Below are 26,062 nucleotides of genomic sequence, written 5' to 3' on the forward strand. Positions count from 1 at the left end.
CAATGAACACGTGTGTTGCGTTAAGCAAAGTGTTAACTTAATTTAGGCTCAAACGTGTTGCAGCGTCCAGATCTCCTATTACAAGCTACACGTCTGCGATGGTCATCCCTGGATGCGGAAGCAACTTCGCTTTTTCCAGTTTCCTCGTCGGATTCGATATCACTGTTGTTTCCACCTTTAAGAATCCTTGCAATTCTATCAACTTCTTCTTGCGAAAGTTGATAGCATTTTCAATCATTTTCGTTAAAGGTGATAGCGACACAAACACGGTCCACAATGGAATAGGGCGAATTTTTGTGGTCTTCGTACACTTCTTTGAACAAGAACATGTCCTCAGTTTCGCTATTGTCCAGCCACATAATATCCATTACATTTTCGGTAAACTGCTGTTCATTTGGAGTTCTGTCCTCGACTAAGAGATCCTTTAGAAGTAGAGCCAAGAAAAACCCCCTTTTCTCATTTCGTGGACCGTGTTTCACAGCGACAACTTCTCCTGCTATGAACAAAATTTCACAATGAAGGACGGACTGCTGACAAAGTACTTGTTGAGTGTTACCCTGTAGCAGAGTACTTGTTGCAACATTTAAATCTGGCTCACGCTGTTGCAACGAGAACGATATTGCATACGGCAATTGACCAGTATCTTCTTTGCTTTTGTCTCTGACAGTATGTTGTCGAACACTCTTCCCGAAAGATCATTCATTATTAAATCAATTAATCCCCTTTGAAATGGGAGATTTAAAACAATCCTTTCTACAAACAGAAGCGCAGTTCTAATGGATTTGTCCCATACGCAGAGGAAAAAGCATATAGAAAACATTATCCGCGACAAGAAAAAAAGGTTCTTTAACACGTTGAAGCTAGTTGAACGGTAAGCGGTGCGTTTGCTAGAAACAGTCAAAGTACCACCAAAGGATCGAAAAGGCTCATTTTTTTACGACATGTACAGTTAAGGGATGAACCTTTGAAAAGCGTATTTCCCGACGAATTTTCCGTATGCCAGGGCCGAATTCTTTGCTTGCCGATCGATTGCCGATGACTTCACAGAATATATGTCAATGTAGAAAATAGTTCAAGGTCTGTTAATGTTCGACAATATCCATATTCATGGTATTGAACTGGAACTAGCCTGTAGTCGAGGCTCATGCGGGAAAATCTTTTCACATGCAAACATTTTTAATGAGACTCCTCCGCATGAGCCTCGACTGTAAGCTAGTTCCACGCGTAATCGGTGCTAATTTTCAAAAGTTATTATATGAACCGATCCTGAATTGTTTTGTCCAGTTTGATCCCAGTGTATTGCGCAAAGTTGAAAGCGAAAGGCGTTGAAGGGGCAGACGGATGTTATTTTCTTAAAAAAATATTTAAGCACTGTTTTCTTGAAACTGTACTTTTCGCTAGATTCTCCTAAGCTTTAAAATACTGGAGAAGGTATCGAGAGCTTGGTGAACACAAATTAATCGAAATCAAACAGACCACAACATTTATACTGACCTTGGTTTATTATAGGAATCCCGGCGCGATTCGGTAATCTCAAAATGATATCTTTCCGATGAACGTGATGTGGACTTTGACTGAAACCTACAACGCTTAAATCTAGGAATAAAACACCAATTTTCAGTTTAGACATTGATTTACCTACGCACATGGTTCAATAAAGTTAAATTATATCGATAGACAAGTACAAATCCTTCGAACTTGATTCGAAGTGTACAAGGATTTTGGAATTGCTGCCAACAAATCGATAACAAAAGACATCAAAATGTTTTTTTTTTTTCACGACACGAGTCCATCGCTATGACGGATAAGACAAAATGGCCAGTTCCGAAAAAGATAATGACAATAACAACAAGAATTTATCGACCTCAGAATCAACCAAGACAATCACAAGAAATTAATGAAAGAAATAAATGTTGTACCAATATTAAGTAATGTTCCACATAAGAACGATAGCAAACTTCATTGTTCCGTGGCATTGGCTGTTTCCCAAATATAATATCTTTGATTTCAAAAATAGGGAAGGAGCTCGTTACAAAAATAAAATCCATTTGCATCAAATAGATTGTAGGTAATGTTCGTGCTTAACCAATCAGAATAGCAGAAGACAATAGTTATCAATTTTGCCTCTTTGATGAAGTTCCCCAAATACAATATTTTTTAAATTGTATGTTGTGCGATTGGGTCTCAAATATACAACAGACAACTGAACATGAACCGAATGTCGATTACGATATCAAACTTGAATTTAACCTACCGTCTGTCGGGATCTCTCTTGGTTTTTTTTCCCATTTGTAGATTACTGTTCGATTACTCTTCGACACTCTAAAAACACACCGACACGTGACTCGAGGCAGACAGTCACAAAGAGACGAACCAGACAGTGATGACATAACGAACATAAAAAGCACGCACCAATCAGGACTGAAATCGAGAAAAAGTTACGCAATCGGCTGGCAAAGGAGGATCTGTAATTGAATACCGCGACTAGAATCTGAGACTGGAAGGCACCGAAAGGTTATAAAAACCATCAAAGACATCAAAGATTTGACGAGGATTGGAAATTTCGAGCGCGTGATCTCTATCGCTTCTTTATGCGATTCTTTTTTGGTATAATTCTTTATTCCCGATTCAACCCTAGTTATTCATTATTCATTTTCTTTTTAAGCCGTAATTCCTTATTCCTTTTCTTTTTCAAGCCGTTATTCATTATTCATTATTCCGCTTCCACCCTCGATGTTAGCGAAACATATGAAACATAGAGCACGTTTTTGGTGGATCACAAGCTTATTTGATTTAGTTTTGCCAGCTCGTCCCCATGCAATTAAACCGTATCGTAAATAAGGAACAACAAGGCAGTTGTATATACTAAGAAGGGTATGGAAAGGAACAAAATGCCTTATCTTAGACAGTAACCGAATGGTTTTGCTAAGTTTCAATATTGTAGAGTCAATATGGTTTTCCATGACAGTTTATAATCGATTAGGACACCGAGATATTTCACATGGTTTTTACATTCCAGGTGAGTTAATGTATTTGTTTGGCTATCGTTAATGTATATTGTAGATACAAGCCACTGGTGCACATTATTTAGTTCGACATTCATTTATTTTTCAAGAGTTTTGAGGTCTTTGTGGCTATAAAGAATATTTGTGTCATCAGCAAATAAATAAAATCTCAATTTCTTTGAGCTGCAGCAATTGTCGTTAACATACAGGAGAAAGAGTAATGGTCCTAAAACTGAACCTTGAGGAACTCCACAAGTAATAATTGACTTATTCGACGACCTATTTCCAACTACCGTTACTTGTGTTCTCTCGTGTAGATAAGATATGAGCCAATGGTTAATTAACCCCCGAAATCCATAATGAGCTAAAAGTAAAACTTGCCTAATTTTTTTTAGGTGAAACACTGCAGGTTAGAAACAAGTGAATGCTTGGAAGGTCCTGCTGATCCGATCAACAGTAAAGAAAGATCTTCCAAAAAGATTAGATTCCCTATAACTGGGACGTCGAAGTTTTCTGCGACCAGAAAAGTAGTTGGAGAAACTGGAAGAGAAGCGTTTTTACGAAGGACCTTAGCACATGGTTCTCAATATGGTATTGGGGTGTTTTGTCTAACTGAGGCAGGAGAACAACAAATTGGTTGGGTCTCTTAAAAGGACCGAGCAATTTTGGATGCTGTTGGAAAGGCATACGACTTGCCAAACTTTCTTGCCCAAATTGACAGTGCAAGTGGTAAAAATATTGGAGACAAGTTTACCAAGATAACAGTATTTATAATTTGTGAAGCTGTGTGAAATGATTAAATAACCAAGTTATTTTTAATTAATTATGTGGAGAATTTATTGATAGTTTTATGTGAATCATGTCTCTTTTCTTAAATTAAAAAAAGCGTGTCTTTATGTGTATATTTTTGATAGGTTTGTTTGATGTTGGGCAAATAACCTATAGTGTTTTCCTGGCTATTTGTTTACTAGCTTTGACTGTATAATTTAACAATAACTATTGTCTTAATTCTGTCTCATTATTTTTAGCTAAATTGGTTTGAAATCTGGATATTTTAGACTATGGTGACTTACGAGCACACAGGAGTAACCAAAATGACTATTGCGTATATTGCAAGGGATTCTGTAAATATTTTTAACGTGTATGGAAAAACTGTTGCTAACTTTTATTTTATCACCTCAGTCAAATAAAATCGCCTTAAGTCGCTTTAAGTCGCCTTAAATCGCCTAAAGTTGCAATTTTTTTCTGCCAATCTTTGCTTAAGACCTCTTAAGTCGCCTTAAATCGCCCAAAGTCGCTCAAAGTTACGACAGCTTAAGGCCCCAGAGTACGCCTACAACACTTCGCCTAAAAACCCGACATTATCTGCTTGCTAACCGAGACAGCAGAAACAAACAAGAAGAGCGGCATAACAAAGCTATAAACACCTACATTTAGAAGAAAACATTTACACGAATGAGTTTTTACACATTGGATTCAAAAGGATCCAAAATAAGATAAAACTCGAAAGCAAAAGCGGAATGGCTAAAACATGAAAACTACTGTTGACTTAAAATAACATTCAGGTCTAATTATCTAACAGAATTTCTTAGATGAGCGATTTCAAAAAGTTTAACGTGGTGTAAAGCCAAGGATGTAAGGATTTCTCCACTTAAAAACTTGCTTCTCTGATGGAAACGGGTTTCTGCCAAAAGTTATTTAACCAAGGACAGACGAGGGAAGAAGTAAAATATACACAATAGTTTTAGAGCGGATAGTGGTGGTATTGTGAATCAACCCGAAGCTAAATAAGTTTTTCGCACATTTACGTCTTAAATAATCTCAAAGATACATCGATCATTTTCCAGGTATTTCCTCTTAAAGCTCAGAGGAATTTCTTTTAAGAATTTACAAGCATCTTCCCCCTATTTAATCTGTAGTCTGAGGATGACGATCCCTTCAGGGTGACATTATGTAAAAGGTGAAGTTATGGAGGTGGTAAAAGTGATGGAAGTTTTGAATAATGTACTTTTTTAGTATGATGACTACATTAGCAGATAGTTTCCCATACGTAGCGCATAGTGATGACATCTCCATTCATGAAGAAGTCACATGTCAAATTTTCCCTTTTAAGTGGAACATTTGACTTACGGGTAATAGTGACGAGAGACAAGATACCTTTGTACCGTCTATTTTCATTCCCATCGTCCATCCACCGTCCCCGCAGCCCTCAGGGTCACCTGTCATGTGACAGTAAACGTTAACCTTCCCATGATCCACCAGAAGTTGATAATCTCTATTCTCCTGTGACCTGAAGTAAATCAATTTTTTTTTGTGTGTTATTTATTTGTTTCATATATTTATGGATTTACTTTTGAAAACGTATATTAAGAGCATGTCTACGAGAAAATCGATCTTTCCAAGAGCTCTCACTGCGTTTAATATTTCCACAAAGCAACGAAGCAAATCGAATCTGGTAAATAGTTGACATAATGGCTACTTATCTAACAAATCATATCAAGCCAAAAGTTGCAACTGAGGCACCACAGAGACAAGTATGTACTATCATGTTTCTTCCTAGATTTCTTTTGTCATAAATTTCGACTACATACGCCTTTGATATTCATCATCAACTGTTGCGTTTCTTCGAGAATAATCCAAATATGACTGCGAAAAGAATTTCTCAAGAAGGGCTCAACCTGCGCTATTCAAAGATTCTCTCCTCCTTCATGTTTAAATGATACTCTCTGGAATTTTTTTCCAAATTTCAAGCTATAAGTCAATAAAACAAAGATGTGGCTTACGGAATTTTTATGATACTGACTAAAAAGCGGGAGTTAGATGTAAATATCACGTCAGCACGGGTTATGAAATCACCTTCCCCAAAATTTTATTAATGATTTTGGCTTTCATTGCCCATGTAGGAATAATGATCAGAAGTGGTTGGTCATTGGAGATATTGGGCTTCAAAATATCCTTATTTTTGGACTTTGTTAAAACCAGAAAAAGTAATCTTTACTGGGAGAGGTAAGGGATTAAATAAAGTGAAAAACTTAAAATAATTCAATTTTCTTAAAGTCTGATAGATACAAAACACAATCCATTTGATTGAATTTGCAGATGGATTTTCGGTTTGTCACAGCAACAATGCAAAGTTAGCTAATTAATTATGGAAACAATCCAGGAAATTGGGGGTTTTCCCAGGGGGAACCTTTTTTTTACCCAGGAAATTAGATATTTTGACCTATTATTTTCATAAATTTGTTAACTCATAATAATTAGCAGTTGTGCCAAGTTTGAGCCAAATCGGTGACTTGAGGTTTATCGCTCTTGCCCGGTTCTGCCCGGTTTTCTCGTGGACACGCTCTTAATAACTGTGTTCCAAGTAACTGGTTGATAGGGGCGGATGGGAAAATATTTGGCTGGTGATCATGGTGCACGAACCGAGCATGGTTTTTTCTTAAGTTTTTCTTCCTTTTTTCAATTAACTCATAGCGGGCTGGGCTATATGAAACGTTTTCATATAGCAAAGTATATTTATTACGTAGCAAAGGTTAATTATAGCTGTGGGTAACTTGATATCTGTAAAATGATGAATAAATTGGCAAAATAGGAAAAAGGGCTCGTGCAGGGAACTTTGAGAGATTCATCTAGGTAACAAGAAAATACATCATGGTTGTCGTAAATAATTTTAACGAAACACATGACATGCCTTGTTTGTTCTGTATCGGCAATATTTTATTCTGAACGTCAACGAAAGATTCTGCAAGACAAAAGTTATCTTCTTTTTTTAAAAACAGATGCAATGTTACGCCATTGTCTGGGTTTTTCAAACCTAACCCTAACTTTAAGCTTAAAAAGAGTTATTAATTTTGATTTACCTTTGACTTTTGTAAATTTCTTTAGACGAATGAAAGAAAGGACCTGTAATAAGATGAAGTACAAAATTGCGAAGGTATTAATCATATTTTTGAGCTATGTTTCTATAAATACGCACCTAAGTCTGATGATGTATACGAAGATGCTTTGATGCGCATACTGCTCAGTGTAAGTACAATTAGTTTAAAACTGACAAAGAGCAGTTACTCAGCAAATGTCACTCCATGCTGGCTAAATTGGATCAGGTAGGATCAGCGCACGAGCTATGTTTTCATATAATTAATACTTTGAATGTAATATATACCTTCACACGTCAATCCGTCTCCATGGTATTGTGGTTTGCATGTACATTTGTACGATCCCTTGGTATAGTCCATTTTACAGTTGCATGCTTGGTTGTCAAGCGTTTGCATGGGAGTGAGGCTAAGGGTGACCTTGTTATGATACAGATGTTGCTGCTTTTCAAATGTAAGTTACTTCGTTATCATGCTAAATAGATGCTGGTCTCTATCACAACAAGGTCACCTTCAGCCTCACTCCAAATCAAAGGCTTGGCAACAAAGCGTAGAACTGTAAAATGGCCTATTGTTACGTACAGCATCAACACTGTAGCTGTGTGATCCCTCAACACACTCATCAATATCTAAAAGGAAATTTCCCTGTTGTATTCATCAATAATTTATATGATAGCATTCAACTTAGGGAGAGATGGAACCTCTTCGGTTTCCGTTGTGTTTCATTACTTTGTGGAGGGGGTCAGCTATATTACATATATTGTTTTGCCATTCTTACACCTCGAATTCAACAAATATATTGATCATAGCTATAGTGAGTAGCCTTTGAATTTCAAAAAATCTCGTTACACGAGGAAAAAGGAAGGCCTGTGATGAGCAGAATAACAATGGTAATTTGCGTATAAATGAGGCACATTTGTATAAGTTGTAAATCTGTATTTGCCTCTTATTTTAAACCGAGAGCAAATCAAAGAGTCTCATCAGAAACTGATGGGTTGCTAACTCGATATACATGTAGAGAATAAGTCAGAGATGATAACTGTTGTAATAAATATGATGAAAGAAAAATATAATCAGGATTGTAAAAATTGTTACAGTTTCTGTGAGAGGAAAGTAATGAAAAAGCGATGTACATAACGCTTTCAACATGTCACGTACAGAAGGTATACAGTTGGTGCTTTATTAGAAATCTTTCTGAAGGATGGTCAAACATCTTACGTTCAACAGGTTTTTTTATTTCACTGCATGACCTAAAGTCCTCTAGAAGCTTCTAGAGCTTCGTGTGTCTTAATGTTATGCATAGGACAAAAGCTTATGACCTAGCAGCGTCTTAATTCCCCTATATTGTCTAAGACAAGCTGGGGTTTACTAGCCAGCCGATCTGAAGCAAGGGTGCAATATTTGCCCAAAGTGTGGAATTAGTGGTTGAAGCTATTTTTTCCTTCATAAAAACTCACAACTGATTACAGAGAGAGATTGAAAAGCTTGCCAGAATGAAAGATTAAGTCATAAACGTTATTGGGAAGCACTGGATAAGTTATGGTAGCTGATTTACCTCAAGGGGGACTGGGATAGTATTTTCTGAAAAAAAAAAATTGAGTTCAATTCCGCACTTAAATATGGCGATCGGTGATAGTGCGGTAAATTCGGATGAATCAAGAGGGTGGTTTTGAAGGTGTTGAATCCCTGATGAAAGGGACTTCCACAAGAATATAAGCATTTTAGTTTCATCGAGGCAAAGGATATTTGGACTTTTCTATCCGGGTGTTTTCAAGACAGTAATAAGATGAAAAGTATGATCAGCATACCTACGATTTACTTTGAATTATCTTGATTCGAAAACAGTTGTGAACAGAATGTTCTGCGATTTTGAAACTCCGTGATGAGTCATTGACCAGTTTTATCGAAGGAAATATTTCAATCAATTTCATTTACTTCTGAAAGATATTTTTCTTGTTTAGCCAATGCTACAAAATTGTCATTCTTACTATTATTTTACAAACAAATACTGCTATTTTTTCGCCCTTGTGTAACGTATCTTTTAATAAAGTGACTCTTTACGCAAAGTTTTGAACATTATTCATAAGGAGGCTGGCTCTTTGTAATCAGGGCACCATCATTTGGATACTAATTACATTTAAGAATGCATTCATGATTGCCGGTAATCATTAGTAAGCTGTGAAATCATGGACGGGACATCAAGCTGAAACAGATGAAGACTGAGACAAAAAGAAAATATTATTAACTGTGTTACAGCGACTCTGTACGAAAAGGCTTTAGAATTATACAAAAAGATTGTATTTTCTTATCAGGACGTCATCTATTGGATGACAATTATATCTAAGAATGCTTACATTAGGAAAGGAGGTTAAGCTGAAACAGTGGATTGCTGTGCTTAAGTAGGCTGATATCAAAAGTTATTGACTTTGTGTTGCAGAAAACTCTAAAAGATTCCTTAGACAGAGAACAGAACGAGTCAAAGAGAGAAAAAAATTAAGTACTTGACAATGAGGAGTCAAAGGGAAAGTCGTTTACTCATTTTAAACTGATTCCTGTTGAGAAAGATTATCTCACAGGGATGTGTGATGGGTAAAGAGGGCGAAGGAGGAGAAGCTTCCTCTGACAACTTTCACAAGCTTCTAAAGAAAGGAAAGATTACAAAAGAAAAGATTATTGAAGGACCAACACTGCATGACATTCTATTAGTTTTTCCCCTTTTTACATGAAATGCTACACTGCTAACCATTTATACCTATTCTAATGTATCTAAGTAGACTACAGTAGGTGTGAGCCACTATCCATTCAATTACCTGGAGAGCTTTTGTTCTCCCATTCCCCCTCTCACTCCCCCTTCCAGAAACAACAAGGAAGCGTTTTTATCTGTTTGAAATTACACTTTGAATTTTTTTTTTTTTGGGGGGGGGATGCTATCAAGACGAAACAAAATAAGTACAGACTCGGTGACTAAATATCTTATTCAGACCTCTTTTGCTTCAACCACTTATTTACAAGTCATTTAGAGTTGGTTTCGTGTCCATTTCTTTAAGATTCGATGGATTTCCTTATCACTGAACCAAGATGTACCCCATGGCTTTGATGTGTTTGTCTCCATTATCTGGAAGGTGCATTGCTTCGTTCCCACACGTGTTGGAGTTATCACCATACCCACCTGTGCCAAAGCCAATTCTGGAATCACATCCGTCGCAATCGTTTTCGTTGTTAGCAATGATACCGATTCTTGCTTCTGAACCATAATTGTCCCTCGAAACAGGATTGAACCCTTCCTTGTTACAATTCAACTGTAAGGATGCCTCGGAGCCAATCAGCAACTTCCACGTGTCACGACCCAGTGACGTGTCACGGTATTGCCCGTCAGCGATCAGTGAGTGCAAAGAGCTGGCTTGCTTTTTGATGACAATGAACCTGGACAGATTGCCGATCTTCATCCCTAGACAAATCTTGGAGAATGATGTGTTCCCGTACGTCGGTAGCTTGGTCTCTTGTAAGTCAAAACCAGTCTCCCCTCCTTGAGGATTGAAGTCATCCATGTTACTCCAGAGTTGCGAATCAAAGTGGAAGGTTGACTATGTAGATGGAAAAGTTTAAATGAGTTGAATGACGATAGAATTCGTATGCCAATAACAACTAAAACAAGAAGAATAAACGAATATGAGAGACGAGATACCTTGTTGCCGTCCATTTTCATTACCATTGTCCATCCACCGCCCCCGCAGCCCTCAAGGTCATCTGTCATGTGACAGTAAACCATGACCTTTCCGTGATCCACCTGAAGTGAATAGGCTCTGTTTCCCTGTGAACTGAAGTAAATTCGTATTAATATACGTGTTAGCTACTTGTTTCACATATCTAATGATTTAGATTTGATTACGTGGAGTAATAAATATGTTCGAATTAACTGATCGGTAGGGCTCGAGATCATGACGTACGGACCGGGCTTTGCTCTTTCTTTTTCTTCATTTCTTCAAGTAGCTCACAGTGCGTAGGAACGTGCGGCAATTTTCCAGCCGGAGTTATACGGGGATTTTATGTCAAATGTTTTCACATGTTGAGTTTACTTATTACACAACTAGGCTCTTCAAGGTCTCGTAGGTAGACCTCATACTTTAGAACTGACGAACATATTGGCAAAATAAGTGACTATGCGCTCATAGTGGCAACTTTCATGATATTTTGCAAGACAAAAATGATCTTTAATTGTAAAAACAGATGTAATGTTAAACTCTACTTTACCTTTACTTCAAAATGACCAGTTTTCTCTGTTCTTAGGGGACCTTGGTTCTACTGTACTGTTGTATTTCTACCTTTACACCTGGAGACTAACCAACCTTTAAAAAATTATTAATACTGATGTACCTTTGACTTTTATAAATTTCTGCACAGGATTGAAACGAACCTGAAATAAGATAAAGTACACAATTAGAAAGGTCTTAAGCCTATTGTTGAGGTATATTTGTATGAATACGTACCCTAATTTGATAATGCTCATGCCTTTAACAAGTTTATTAAAATATGTAACATGAATCTTATTAAAATAAATTAAAAAAATGGACAAAATTTCAGAGTCTTATTCTCACGGTACAACCATCGCTCTTGGTTGTGAGGACATTTGTGATCGATAACCTCCATGTTGGATCGATTGGATCAGCACTCGAGCTATGTTATCACCTAACTCATACTATGAAACTTTTACTTTCGCGCGTAAATCCCTCTCCATGGTATTCTGGTTTGCATGCACTGATGTGCTCTTGAGCATGCAGCATATCATCTACAGCTATTTAGACGAGCAAGACTGCAAAGCCGTCCGAATATTTGCAATGGACTTTAGCAAAGCATTTGACTGTGTCAATCATGAACTCTTGTCATCTAAGCTTGGGCAGTTGCCATTGAATCCCCTTATTGTGAACTGGTATTTAAGTTTTCTCGAGAAACGCCAGCAGCGAGTAGTTTATAAAGGTTTTAAGGGACAGTGGCGTGAGGTTAATATGGGTACGACACAAGGTAGTGTCATCGGGCCATATCTTTTTAATGCGTTTATTAATGATTTGGAGTTCAATCTAGAAGGTCGCCCAGCCTTGTTTAAATATGCTGATGACTCTACAATTATCGTCCCTTTTTGGGGAAAAGGCCAGTGTCGCACTGACTTGGTGGATCAGTTTCTTAGCTGGTCCAGCCGCAATCACATGACATGCAATCCAACAAAATGCAAGGAGATTATTTTCCGTAAGAAAAGTTTCAATCAGAACATCGCACCAGTTAGGGATATACCGCAGTGTGCAGAGTTATCCATATTAGGTATTACTTTCCAACAAAATTGTAAATATAGTAGTCACGTGCGCGCGAAGGTAATTAAGGCGAACAAGTCGTTATTCACATTAGGATCTTTACGTAAGGAAGGAATGTCCCAGGAGGAATGTCCCCTGCCGGTTTATGGTGCCTCAGACTCCGACCTTTCTATAATACAGAATTTTTTGGACCGGTGTTTGAAAAAGAAGTTTATGTCCAAGAATGTAGACATCAGGGATTTGCTAGAGAAGGCGGACAAGGCACTCTACCAAAAAAGATCGAATGACCCCGAATGCCCGTTTTTTCCAACTTTTACCTAAGGAAATGAACATGAGGTACAATCTTAGAAATACGTCAGTCTCTGTCCCTAGAATCCACACTGAAAGGTTTAAGAACGTTTTTAGTAATAGGATAATTTATAAATATGACATGTAATTAGTCTCCCTTGTGAGTTTATGTTGTAACTTAGGATATGTGATTTTGTCTTAAGAAATAAAGATTATGTTATGTTATGTACATCTGTAAGACCCCCTGGTGTTGTTGCATGCAGCATCAGCACTGGAGCTAAGTAATCCTATAGCACATTTTTTTATTTATCAATAACATATGTAATAGTTTCCAAAGTGGGGAGAGATGAAACCTTTTCAGTCGTCGCTATGTTTCATTGCTTTGTGCGAGGGGTCCACATTCATGATAGCATAGGTTTTTCTTTCTGGACCTTTCATCAGCCCCTTTCATCCCCGAGATATACAAGTCAACCCTAAACATGTTTACTCATACTTGGAAAATCTTACCTTTGCACGTCAATCCATCTCCATGGTATCCATGTTTACATGTACATCTGTAAGATCCCTTGGTATTGTAACACACAGCGTCAGCACTGCAGCTGTGTGATCCTTCAGCACACTCATCAAATTCTGAAAATAATTTTCTTTGTTTATTCATCAACAACATATGCAATAGTTTCCAAAGTGGGAGAGATAGAACCTCTTCAGTTATCGATGTGTTTCGTTGCTTTTTGGAAAGCGTCCAAATTCATGATCTTCTAGGTTTTTTATTTAATTTTCATCAGTCCCTTTCATCCCCGGGGTATACAGGTCCACCCTAAACATGTTTACTCATACTTTGAACATCTCACATCCACAAGTCAATCCATCTCCATGGTATCCAGGTTTACATGTACATATGTAAAATCCCTTGGTATTGTTACACACAGGATCAGCACTGCAGCTGTGGGATCCTTCAGGTTAGCCCCATTGGTTAGAGCGCCGGATTGTGTTGTGGGGGAGGTCGAGGGTTCGAGTCCCGGCCGGACCAATAACTCATGGTCTTAAAATAACTGAGGAGAATTTGCTACCTTTCTATAACATCAATGAAATGGATAGATATTCTAGTCTTCTCGGTTAAGGACGAATGGAGTTTCCGTCACCTGCAGGGCTAGGGGTAGGAGACGTTAGTTTCTCACACACGAGATTACTGTGTGATGGATGTCCTCCCCTGGGGTGGAATGTGTGGGGGGAGAAGGTTAGGTCGTTACATGGACTAAAGCGGCTGCCAGAGGCGCCTGATAATGCTGACGTCCGATCTCACCCTTGGTAACACTGTAGACCTTAGCAATTCAGCCTATGTTGCAATTAAGGTATCGAATCATTCACTTTCACTTTCACTTTCTCAAAATCTGAAAAGAATTTTCTTTGTTTTATTCATCAATAAAATATGTACTCTTTTACCAAAGTGGGGAAAGATGGAACCTCTTCAGTTATCGCTGTGTTTCAAAGATAATGATCGTCTAGGTTTTTTTAATTTTTTTTTTCTTATAATTTTCATTAGCCCCATTTATCCCCGGGATATACAAGTCCATCCTTAGCTTGTTTAGTCATGCACATATGTAATATCCCTGGGTATTGTTACACACAGCGTCAGCACTGCAGCTGTGTGATCCTTCAGCACACTCATCAGAATCTGAATAATATTTTTCTTTGTTTTCTTCATCAATAACATGTGCTAGTTTACAGAAGTGGGGAGAGATGGAAGCTCTTCAGTTATCGCCGTGTTTCATTGCTTTGTGGAAAGGGTTCCAATTCACGAGCGTCTAGGTTTTTTTGCTTTTTTTTTTTAAATTTTCATTAGTCCCTTTCACCCCCGGGATATACAAGTCCACCCTTAGCTTGTTTACTCATACTCTTAAAATCTTACCTTCACAACTCAATCCATTTCCATGGTATCCAGGTTTACATGTACATATATAAGATCCCTTGGTATTGTTACACACAGCGTCAGCACTGCAGCTGTGTGATCCCTCAGCGCACTCATCGATATCTGAAGAGAATGTTCTTTGTTTTATTCATCAATAACATATGTACTAGATTACTAAAGCGGGGAGAGATGGAACCTCTTAAGTTATCGCTGTTTTTCATTGCTTTGTGGAAAGGGTTAAAAGTCATGATCGTCTAGGTTTTGTTTTCAATTTTTTTCCTTTTAATTCTCATTAACCTCCTTCATTCCCGGGAAATGGAAGTCCACCCTTAGCCTCGTTATTCATAATTTGAAAATCTTACCTTTGCACGTCAATCCATCTCCATGGTATCCTGGTCTACAAGTACATCTGTAAGATCCCTTGGTATTGTAACACACAGCGTCAGCACTGCAGCTGTGTAATCCCTCAACACACCCATCAAAATCTGAAAAGGATTCTCTTTGTTTTCTCGTTGTATTGTATATCAATTTGCATGAAAATGAGGCATAGTTTTATCAATTAATGAATCAGTACTATATTTGCGTCAAATAATCGGCTAAATAGAAACTTTTCTAGTAATGCTGCTTGCCAGAACAGTTCGTTCAGTCATGCTTACTAGATGAAAGCCATGTTTGGATTCCACGGTTTATAAGAACCGATTGAAATTGGAGCACAATTAAATATGTGTAAAGTCAGTATTTTCAAGGCTGAAGTTGTTATTCAACGGAAATTGGAATGACGTTTTGTGTGTTTTAACCCTTTTCTTACTACGCGGTTCTCTTGCAATGCAGTTGTTGTCAACCTCTATTTTTGGCTGCAAAATGTCTGCTTTAAAACTTCTTCAATTTAGCATTTTCCCGATAGCGTATATCTGCTCCAATTTTCGCACATAAGTTCCCTCTGCGGTGGCATTCTCCTGACAGTTGATTCAGTACGGAAGAGGGTTTTGCACTTGTCATAGCATACGAAACAAATATATCTCAACTTAACGTTGTACTGTAACCTGCTTGTAGGTGTTTTATTTTGCGCTATGCAAATGAATATGAATGTTGATAGCCTCAGTAGCCGTCATTTAGCTTGAAAATACGTTCAAATATATTTCTTGGACATGATTTTATGTCCTTGGGCAATTATCCGAGCTTATTCTTGGGACAAATGGAAGCCATCGTTTATGTTATGGTCCAACAAGTGCAAGTACCAATTTTTCAACTTTTGGCCAACTATTGACGACTATTACCTTCGTCACAGTTTTGACCTTTGAATCCAGCAGTACACAAACAGCGATAACCTTTGTCGGTAAAACCACTTTGACAAGTGGCGTTATTCTTGCAGAGGTTTCGAACACAAGCGCTCTAAAGTAGAGAGAACAGAAAATATAATTTATTTTTATATCATACGCTAAAATTTAATTTTTTCCGTTAAATCATCAAATCTATTGAATTTTTTCTTTCATTTTAAACTAAAAGCAAATCAAAAGGACTGTATCAGGAACTGATGGGTTGCTAACTTGATATGTATATGAACATTGAGAGAAAAAGCCAGAAATGATGATTGTACTAATAGATGTAACAGAATATAAATATAATCAGTATCGTAAATGTTTTCCTAAAACAGTGTTCATTGTATAAAATAGCGCCTACCTCAGCTGCACGATAAAAATAATTGTCTTCCTTCTTCAGCTCGTGTTCGTGTCCTTCGTGAGTAACATTGTTCAATTCACATTTGTACTGCCGGTTTCTTCCCACGCGGTTATCAAGATTAATGCTGACGCAGTCAGGTTCCATGTAACACATATTTTCACAAAACTCCTTTACCATCACCTCAGCGATGCGAATCACGTGATTTATGAGGCGTTTGTCGATAGATGCTTTTTCAGGCCTGAACTCCAAAGTACGGCATTGATCTGCTTCAGAGAAGTCTTGGAACAACAACAAAGAATTAAGTGAATCAAAATACAATACTTGTGATAGAAGTCTTTTTTTTTTTCCTCTTTTGTCTAATTTGCATTGATCTACACTGTCAACAGCTTTGGCAAGAAATACCCAATCTGTTATCATTAATTTCCTAAGAGAAACACACATCTTTAACTATGAAGTCTACGATCGAAAATGACGCGATCTTATCCCAATAATTCATTGTTTAAGGTGGCTTGTACCGGTTTTCATCTTTTTGACTGTTTGTAACTTTGAAAGAATACAACAGAAAGACAGACCAGGGCCAGTTGAACACTTTTACGGGGTTGAATTACATAATCGTTGGTTATCCAAAAATAAGTGTCCTTTCGTCACTAGCAGTTTCCATGGCAACGCTTTCATAGGCTTATTCAGACGCATTTTTTAGCGTGTGGCTTAAGTAATTCGAAAACTAACCCATTGACCCCCTGATGGTTTTCAGTGATTACTTTTGGCACTTGAAAAGGGAAATGCACAAAGATTTTTAAAAAATTCTACGGAGCGGAATTTCAGAAAATCTACAAAAAGGACAATTTTCACACATCGCAAATTTCCTTCCGTAGAATTTTCTATTTTTTTTTTTTCGATGATTCTTTTCGACGTTGTTATCATATTGGAACAATAAAAAGAAGGGGTCATCGGACTTGTTTTCATGCAATAGCTTTCGTGATTTCAGCAATTTCCACGCGCGTTCTCCCGCATTTAAAAATCTGGATTCTATAAGATCGACATTTGCTCATGATCTGTTTGAGCTACCGCTGACAATTTCGTGTGCTCGCGCGACCACCTACGATCTGATGTTTACAGACGTTTACTGCTAAGAAAATCATTAAACAACTGTCAAAGACAGCCTCCCGAGCTCATCTTAAAAATCCTACACATGACTTCTGGCTATATCATATTATTTTCCTTGAAGTTTCAAAGTCTTCTTCCACTTCAGGTAGATTATCCTTGAGTTCTTCTTTTTTCGCCTTCGCAATATTTCATATCGGTTGAATATTTCTTTTAAATGTGAAGTGAAGCAACCTTTACTTCTCCGAAAATCGTCTTCATCTTAGTTTCTATCTCCTGCATTCAAAGTGGCCGCGCAACACATCAAATACAAGCTCTTAGGTAAACTTCTCACAAAAGTAGAAAAAATTTCACGCGCCGCCATCTTTGTTTTGAATTTTCATCTTTTGATCTCGCGCTTCTTTCGCACGTTTCTCTCGCGCGCGTTACGCAAGAGTGACCTGTTCCCCGCGCGAGGAAACTGGTACGAGCCACCTTAAACCGAGAATATATATATCTTATTAGACGTTTTGTTGCGTAGTATCGCTGAGTATTTTTATGAGTTGTGCCGTATTTTGACGAGCCCGTAGGGCGTCAAAATACAAATAACGGAAAATACTCAGCGATACCACACAAAAAAACCTTTAATAAGTTATTTATTATCCAACACGCCAAACTGTTCTTTCAGTGCGGGCGAATTTGGCGGATATTTATTTACGGGGAGTGTATGACAGAAGTATGCGAAGCGGAACGGAATTGGTGCGTTGTCGTGTTGCTGTTTCTATTTTCTTCAATAAATGAAGAAATTCCAGGTCATCTAACAGTTTTTCTTCGTTGGATTCCTCTGATAAACTTGGATGTATATTTGCCAGCCATTCTGACTCTTCATCATCGGAAATATGATTCAAATGGTCCGCCATTTTTTTTTTTTTTCGTAACTACAATTCAACCTCTTCGCTTGCGCGATGCGAGAAAACTTGTTTAACCTGTACTCTAGAGTACAAATGCCAAGTGATATTTGTACTCGTCTATGGCGTTATTTGTACTCTACGAAGTGTAGTTGGATAATAATATGTCATATTAAATGGGAGAAGTCACAAAGGAGAAGTTATTATTTTACTAAGCCAGGGGGTAAGCTCTTTGCCTAGTAAATAGGACTGAGTTTTAGAAGAGATCACAAAAGAACCACATCAACAGGAAACCAATTCAAGAACCCTACAAAATGCATTCTCCAACAGTAACCAGAAACATGGATGACACTGAAACTTACGAGAATAGCCACGATTCTAGACAAACGACATTTAAACGAGCTTATTTTCCTGATGATTTTTTAACATATTACACAATGTTACGGGAAAATTTAGTGATTTTCCCCAGTGGATGTTTAAGCATATTTATTCGTTGTTTTCAGAATTTTAGAGTTTTCAATTCATGCGAATTTCTTTCATTGCGATGTTTTAAAAAGATAAAAAGCCACAAGTAAATTTTGAATAGCCACCTGCGCTACCGCAATTAAGATAGGTACATTTTCCATGCCAGAGCTGTGAATTCTCACCTAAGTTTCCTATTTTTAATGGTATCGAGTTTATTGCATCCGCCCTTTTAATTTGAAATTCTTTTCGTCGCAGAAACAGTTGGGAATGTTTAAGTAGTTTTCGTTCAACTTCGAAGAGATCGTTACCACTTCTTTTGTTTTGATGTTTAAATATAGTTGATTTGGATAACAATAGCACTTCACACCAGTTAGCTTATAAGCAGCTACCTTATACAGTCTTGCTGATTACATCCTTGATTACAAGCTTGCGTGCGCTAGAGGTCATATCACTCGTTGACCTCACTTAGCATAAAGTTCACTGTGGAACCAAAGTTTGTATCATCCTTGACGTTCGTACAGGCTGGCTAGAAGTATTTCTCAGTGTACCAGGAAATCGTGACGAGTTTCCATTCTCGCTGTCGAGTGGTCTCTACCGAGTTAATTTTCCCCAGTTATTGTTGTGCCGTCCGCGAAGGTTCAGTTTCCCAGTTTGGGTGCGAAAACATATCGTCACAACTAGCTAGTGTCCTTTTGGTTTTTGTTCTTTTAGGTAGCAAATGTTGCAGTTCACTCGCGGCTCACACTTGCATGTCTGGGCTTGGCTGGTCTTGGTAGAGAGAGGCTACCCATGGCCACTTCAACAAAGAACCATTGACAGCTTATGATTCAGAAGAGCTTTACTAGACTGGAAGCCATCTTGTCTTACAGCTGAGGCTACTACTCAAAGGCTACAGGTAAATCCATTAACTGGTTTGTGTCCAGTTACTTAGTCTGAGGCATTTCCAATCATTGTAGAATTTCAACCGATAAAGCATTTAAACCCTGTTCGTTTGGCAGTCGTTGATCTGCACTGGAAGAATTTGATGACACATTCGCTGATTATTTATGGAAAAACGTGCTTTAGTATCCTTAATTAAAAAGTATGTGTTACAACTAGTCTTGTTCTAAGGTTACTTCCCACCTTCGCGGGTGTCCTTCAGGAGAAAATTCATACGCGCGCCAGTTTAAAGAAAATCCGGAAATCCTAACAAGTATGCATCAGAAGAAAGCTTAATAAATGTAATTTATGATAAAGATTTAATTTAAGTGATTTTTTTAGGAAGTTTTAGGAGCCAGTAAGGCGTGAAACGACCGAAGGTCCTGTTGAATTTATCGGGTATCAGATCCCGCAGCACGATTAAAATGGCTGCACAGTCTTATATTCAAGGCAACAAAATTGTGTCGGGCTTTTCCGATATACTGTTTGGTTCTTCAGATATCCGCATCTAAAGTTAGAGTAGTTTGAAATATGCGAGACGTATTGCGTAAATGGACGAAATACTTTGGCGAAATTTCACGAAAATTGGTAAAATCTACATCCCTCTTTAAATTCGCCTAAAGTGTATCTATTCCTCTCAAAATGTGAGCTTTTACCTTCTAAAGGTTTGCAAACAACCAGCGCCACACCGGGAGATTATCTCGCCTCTTGCAATCGGAAACCAATGAGACAACGGGACCTCCTGGCGTCAATGACAATGGATCAAGATTTCTCGTGAAAAGTAACGCATTGCTGACACGTTTACATCTCGATCGCTCAGTAAAGCGTTGTGGAGGACAAAAAAATAATGGAAAACAAAAAAAAAAAGAAAAAAAAAAACCCGAATCGAAAGACAGCTTTAAAAAAATTACGATTCGAGGCCATTGTAAATGTTTTTGTGTCAAAGCTGCTACTTGAGTAAATAAAAGTAAACCTCGTTTTTAACTTGATGCATGACAAATTTTGGTTTGACGACGAGTCCTTCGTTCGAAATCTGGTCGCCAGCACAAGTCGCATTTACCAAAGATCTTTTTCTTTTCTTCATATACTTGTACTACTATTCACGATGTAAACAAAATGTGCAAATAATATGAAGAGGAGGGGTTGCCGCGAGAATTCCCCCAAGGGGTTCGCCCAGGTAGGAGATTATGACACCATCCTGATTTCTTAATTTTATTTGAAAATACGTTTTTCTAACTAACTCGGACGCTTTTGCATATTTTAATTTTTACTTTCTTCGGAAACGTTGGGTAAAATGTTTGGCCTCAATTTAGTCAAAAAGTTGGGAAGTAACCTTAAAATCTCGTCAAACTTAAGAGAGCTTGTTAGGTCTTTTTAGCCAGCTGTACAACTTTGTTCACCCTTCTGTGAGCTGGAACTCACACACAGTTCAATGTATCTCTTGGACGTGTTTTTCCTTGTTCCCTTAAACATTTGTTAGATTTGGTATTAGTGTATTTCATGTTAATATTCATATCCCACGGTGCAATTGCTTATCGCTCGGAATTTCATTCAGCGCCGGTCGTAAAGGGACACAAATGTTGACTGAAAATTTAGCCGTTGTCGGAAGTAGCACAGGCTTTCGGTCGTTTCGATCTGGAAAATGTTGAGTGTGAAAACAGAATTAGTTAATTCACACGGCAAAAGTGGAACCTCAGCGACTAAAGGTTGACTTTATTCGCACTTGGTTAGAGACAATTCAACGGAAGGTTGGAAAATAAGGAATGCTAGAATTCGAAACCGGAACGGGACACTTGGATTACCCGGAATTCCGGAATGACCGAAAAATAATAAATTTAAAAAAAATAATAGTAAACTAATAAACAAATAAGAATAGTTATGATTAAAGACTAATAGTAAATTCACAACTTAATTAAATAATTTGATACGAAATTTTTCTCTGAGGGTTCGAAAAAAATTATATATATCTCGTATATACACCTTTGAGTAGAAACCTTGTTTAGAAGAATCCATCATTACAAGGTTTATATTCAAAGGTATATATTCAAGGCATATATAATTAACGCGAAAAGGTGTCGAGTAACTGACGATCTCTCAGTTTTAACTGTAGACGGCTGGTCTTAATGGTAGCTGCTTTGAGAGCTCCCAATGTGTGGTTAGTAATTATTTAAGGTAGAGTATTGATTTGTAACAGTTCGGAGCTCTTTTACAATTGAGCTATTAAACTAATTGAAAATATTGCATTTTTTAATCTTCTGCAATGGTTCTGGCTGGAAAAGCGTGGCGGCCTAATGGTCATGGCGCCCTAGACATCCCATAAGTGTGTAATTGGATGGAGGCGAATTTAAAACAGGGAGTAACCATCTGATGGACTAGTATCCCATCCAGGGGGAAGGGAGAGTAGAAACATTTTGTCGCTTAGGCTGTATGGGCTACTAGCCTGACGCAGCCTTTTTTTTTAATTCTAGTACTTGCATCTCTATGAACAGTGCCGGTAAGAGATTCTTCTGTTTTTGGGAACCTCAGAAAAAAATTTCGTATTAAATCATCTAATTAAGTTGTAGATTTACCATTTATTTTTAATCATCAATATTCTTATTTATTCATGAATTTACTTTTATTTTTTTTAAATTTATAATTTTTCGGTCGTTCCGGGAATTCCGGGTACTTCGAGTATTCCTGTTCCGGTTCCTGAATTCCGGCATTCCATATTTTCCAACCTACCCAACTCAACAGCTTACGATATATCCAACACGCCTGAACGCCTAAGAGACTAGCAACAAAATGCTATCAGATGTTGAAAAATTAATGAAAAATCACGTGCCAGTTGAGCTAAAAGGGACTTTAAGCAGTCAGGACGGCAACGCCACGGAAGATGTCGATTAAAAAATGAGTTTCTTCTTTTAGTTAGAACTCCGGGAATTCCGGGTATTCCGAGTATTCCGGTTCCGGTTCCCGAATACCGGCATTCGATATGTTCCAACCTACCCAACTCAACAGCTTACGGTATATCCAACACGCCTGAACGCCTAAGAGACTAGAAACAAAATGCTATCACATGTTGAAAAATAAATGAAAAATTTACAAGTGCCAGCGTCATTTAATTAAGGTGCACGTGGCAGATTGTTTCTTGTTCAAAAGGAGCGAATCTCATTTAAGTCAACCTTTTGTTTTGAAATTCGTGCTTTTGAGGAATGATCCAGAAACTTCTCCCCAGAACAAATTATCGCGATGAAATGAACATCTGTTGCTAGTGCCATTCTCCAACCGAGCAAACTCTAGCGGATTTCAAAAATCCGTATCTTATTGACTTTCGAGAGGAGTTTTTCGTGGAACGGATAGAGATTGATACTTTGCAAAATCTGTAGGATGGAAATACTTTTCTGATAAGCTGATGACGAGCAAGACAACTTTAAGTGTATATTTAGCCATTTAAAAGGTCCATAAGTTTTGAAACATTTAACTTTTCATTAAATGCGTATTCCAGACTTTCGATTATGAAGATTTTTTTTAGCAAAAAGCAATGTTAAAATTCGAAAAGGATCTAATTTGTCTCACAAAGTAGCCTATGTTTTCTATTCGAGTCACGTGACATAGCAGATATGGTCGTGTTTCGAGCCATTTAAAGGGAACATGGACAGAACAAATTTGACCAACTTCGATGACCACCAGGGTCAAGGAAACGAAATTAAGGGGGGTTTGAAGTCTCCCTCCGCAACAGATTTATAGTCAGCGCCATCCCCCATAAACGTGATTTATCGCGTTGATTAGAATTAGAAAAAACCAGGAAAGATTTATTACTCGACGTTTCGGGGTCATCGTGACTCCATTATCAAGAGACTAGTTTAAAAACATGCAAATAAGGAAAGGTACAAGAATAGCATCCATCCGCGCCAAGGTGTTTGTTTAAGCCGCTCATTCTAATTTATGCTATTCTTGTACCTTTCCTTATTTGCATGTTTTTAAACTAGTCTCTTGATAATGGAGTCACGATGACCCCGAAACGTCGAGTAATAAATCTTTCCTGGTTTTTTCTATGCCTTTGCTTTAGCAAATCCCTGCTGATTAGAATTACCGCCAGAAATAAATAAGCCTCAGAAATAAGCTTTATTGGAAGTTTAATTGGCCTTTAGTATGATTGAAAAAAGCTCCAGTATATCAAAATGGCGAGATGAAGACACAAAGACAGATTTAGGAATTTCCTTCAAAAGGCGCAAAGTGAGAACTCGTTCACATTAAGTTGATAAACCAGGAATATTCCATAAACTTTGTCAACAATTATTCATTTTCTTGACAGCTGTCGCCTGTTATAAGTATTAATCTTCCATGAGATCTAACAAGTCTGTAATATTTCTAATGGTTTTGGTATTTCAGCGGAAATGACATTTTATACCATTGGTTTTAACCAGTCTCCTACTTTTTAGCTTTATTCAAACCACCCTATTCGTTCGTCTTACAGTCACTGATTTGTTTTGCCCCCAACGAAGAAGTTGGTGTTCGAAAACTCCTCGACCAAACATCATTGGATAAAACATATTTTTTGTGTCAATAAATCCAAACTAGATCTATGAAGGAGTTCAAAATAGGAAGTTCTCCTTTTTTTCAGCCAAACCGTGTAAGCTCTAAATTCCGTAAGGAGGATTGAATATCAAAATTATTAAAACTAATAGTGGGTACAGATAAGTGAAACCAGCTGTCTTTTCGGTGGCATCTGTCAGATCAGTTTAGTTAACGGTGTCAAACTAAATTATGTGTTAAAATTATTGGGCAATCGTGAGGAGGAAGCTGCACCTAGTTTTCTCTCGACCGACAAAGAGCTATTTAGCGACTGCACTACTGAAGAACCTATTTGCAGGACTTTTAACTAATATTCAAAAGCTGTTTCCATACGATAATTGAATGATTTGTGTTTCTCCCTTGACCATGAAAGTGTGATTGACTTTTTGTCGGAGAACAAAGTTCTTTGTCGAAATATATGTAAGAATTCATCTGCGGGTATATAGATTAATACCGGAGGAACTTGTGGATGAGACCTTGTATTCAGACCAGATGTGCTAAAGGAAAATCAAACTCCCCAACGGTTTCTTTCATACAGAAAGCAGCGAAGGTGAAACTAACCTTTTGATGTGACAAAGGCAATCATGAAAAGGCTTAACAGCGACAGAAAGCAGGTAGAATGTGAAATATCCATGGCGCAGATCACTTTCCAATAATACGTTCCTCAAAGATGTGGGATCGTAAGTGAATAATCTTCGTTCGAGAGTTTATTTGGCATAGAGAAAAATACAATGTCGCACAGCAGGTATGATCTTGAAAGGATGTCACTCATCTACGGGGTTTAAAAGGCAGTGTTGAAAATGGCCGAATAGATGCAGTAAAATGTTTCCTCTTGTATGGGGGTTATAACTTTCGTAACTATGTATCCATTTGGTGGGACGTGAAAAAAGTGATATCATTCAAATGATATTCAGTTACCCACAACCCTGGCTTGTTTACATTCTTTATTCAAGCAGCTGCTGTTCGGCGATTAAACAATTGTTTCACATAGCTAACTCCTCAAAGAAATAATACGGTTTCTATATAAAATGCCATTACCTAAGCCCTTAGGTAGACTTCCAACAACAGTTAAAAAAACATACTGGACTGGTTTTTCTTATTTGAAAAATAAAGAAAAAAAAATCTAAAGTTAAGGTTTTAAGAAGTTTAAGCGTGTGAAAGAAATCTACTAGATAAGAAAAAGATTGGCAATAATAATTGAGTTGCAATGCTAAATTATTTACACGCCACGTCTTTAATCTTTTATCATTTAAGGGAGAAAATAAAAAGTATTGAAATTAACGAACAATTCATACATACTATGTCTAAGATATAAACGATAAGTTGAAGTGATGGGTACAAGGAGATCATAATAGTCTCAATAAAATTTGTCAATGTTACCATCTTATTATTAAGGCAGGTGGGGCAAGCTCAAGCCAAGCGCAGAGCGAGTTATGCGCGAGAAGACGAGCACCAAAATAGTTATGTTTCGATATCATTGTGACACATACACCATACTGAGAGTAGTTTTCAATTAGCATGAACTTCTGAGACAAATACACCTCAAAATTAGCTATATGTAAAGTTTAAGGTGGCCTTTGCTCTGACTCAACAAAGCTGCAGTATATCAAATAAAGCGAGATGAAGACATAAAGCCAGGCTAGGAATTGCTTTAATTTGAAGTAATACAGAGCGAGAACTTATTCGCTCTCAGAAAGGCTACACCAACTCTATTCACAATTATTCGTGTTCCTACATCATTTTTCGACAGCTGTCGCTTCTTCTTTCCTATGTCATAAACCTAGTCTACAGCATTTCCAATTGTTACCATAGGGTTAGACCAGCCTCCTCTTTTTTTGGTTCATTCAAACCACCGGTACGCTATTAGTTGTCTTGCAGTCATAGATCTGTACCACCACCAGTGGAAAAGTTGGATTATGAATCCGCTGATTTCTTGAAATAAACGCGCTACAGTATTTTTAATTAAGAATTTAACGATTGCAAACTTTACCACCCTCAAGGAATTGGGTTTTTTTTAGTATTTCTGAAGTAAAAAGCTGACTACACTTCACCTTAAACCCGACATTATCCGCGT

The 26,062-nt window shown here is 37.6% G+C and overlaps 1 protein-coding gene across 1 annotated transcript; it reads right to left on the bottom strand.

Annotated features, from left to right (window-relative positions):
* Positions 1-8,891: 8,891 nt before the first annotated feature.
* On the bottom strand, positions 8,892-25,479 carry LOC111341345 (uncharacterized). The gene is made up of 8 exons (XM_088725518.1): positions 24,550-25,479; positions 16,058-16,335; positions 15,655-15,769; positions 14,378-14,500; positions 12,976-13,098; positions 11,252-11,291; positions 10,563-10,695; positions 8,892-10,461 (listed from the first exon to the last, which is right to left on the bottom strand). Exons 1-8 carry the CDS (start codon positions 24,620-24,622, stop codon positions 9,943-9,945), a joined length of 1,404 nt encoding a protein of 467 aa, XP_088581644.1. The 5' UTR covers positions 24,623-25,479; the 3' UTR covers positions 8,892-9,942.
* Between the last annotated feature and the right edge of the window lie 583 nt (positions 25,480-26,062).

The sequence above is a fragment of the Stylophora pistillata genome, chromosome 6, assembly GCF_964205215.1.
Source record: "Stylophora pistillata chromosome 6, jaStyPist1.2, whole genome shotgun sequence".
Classification (NCBI taxonomy): domain Eukaryota; kingdom Metazoa; phylum Cnidaria; class Anthozoa; order Scleractinia; family Pocilloporidae; genus Stylophora; species Stylophora pistillata.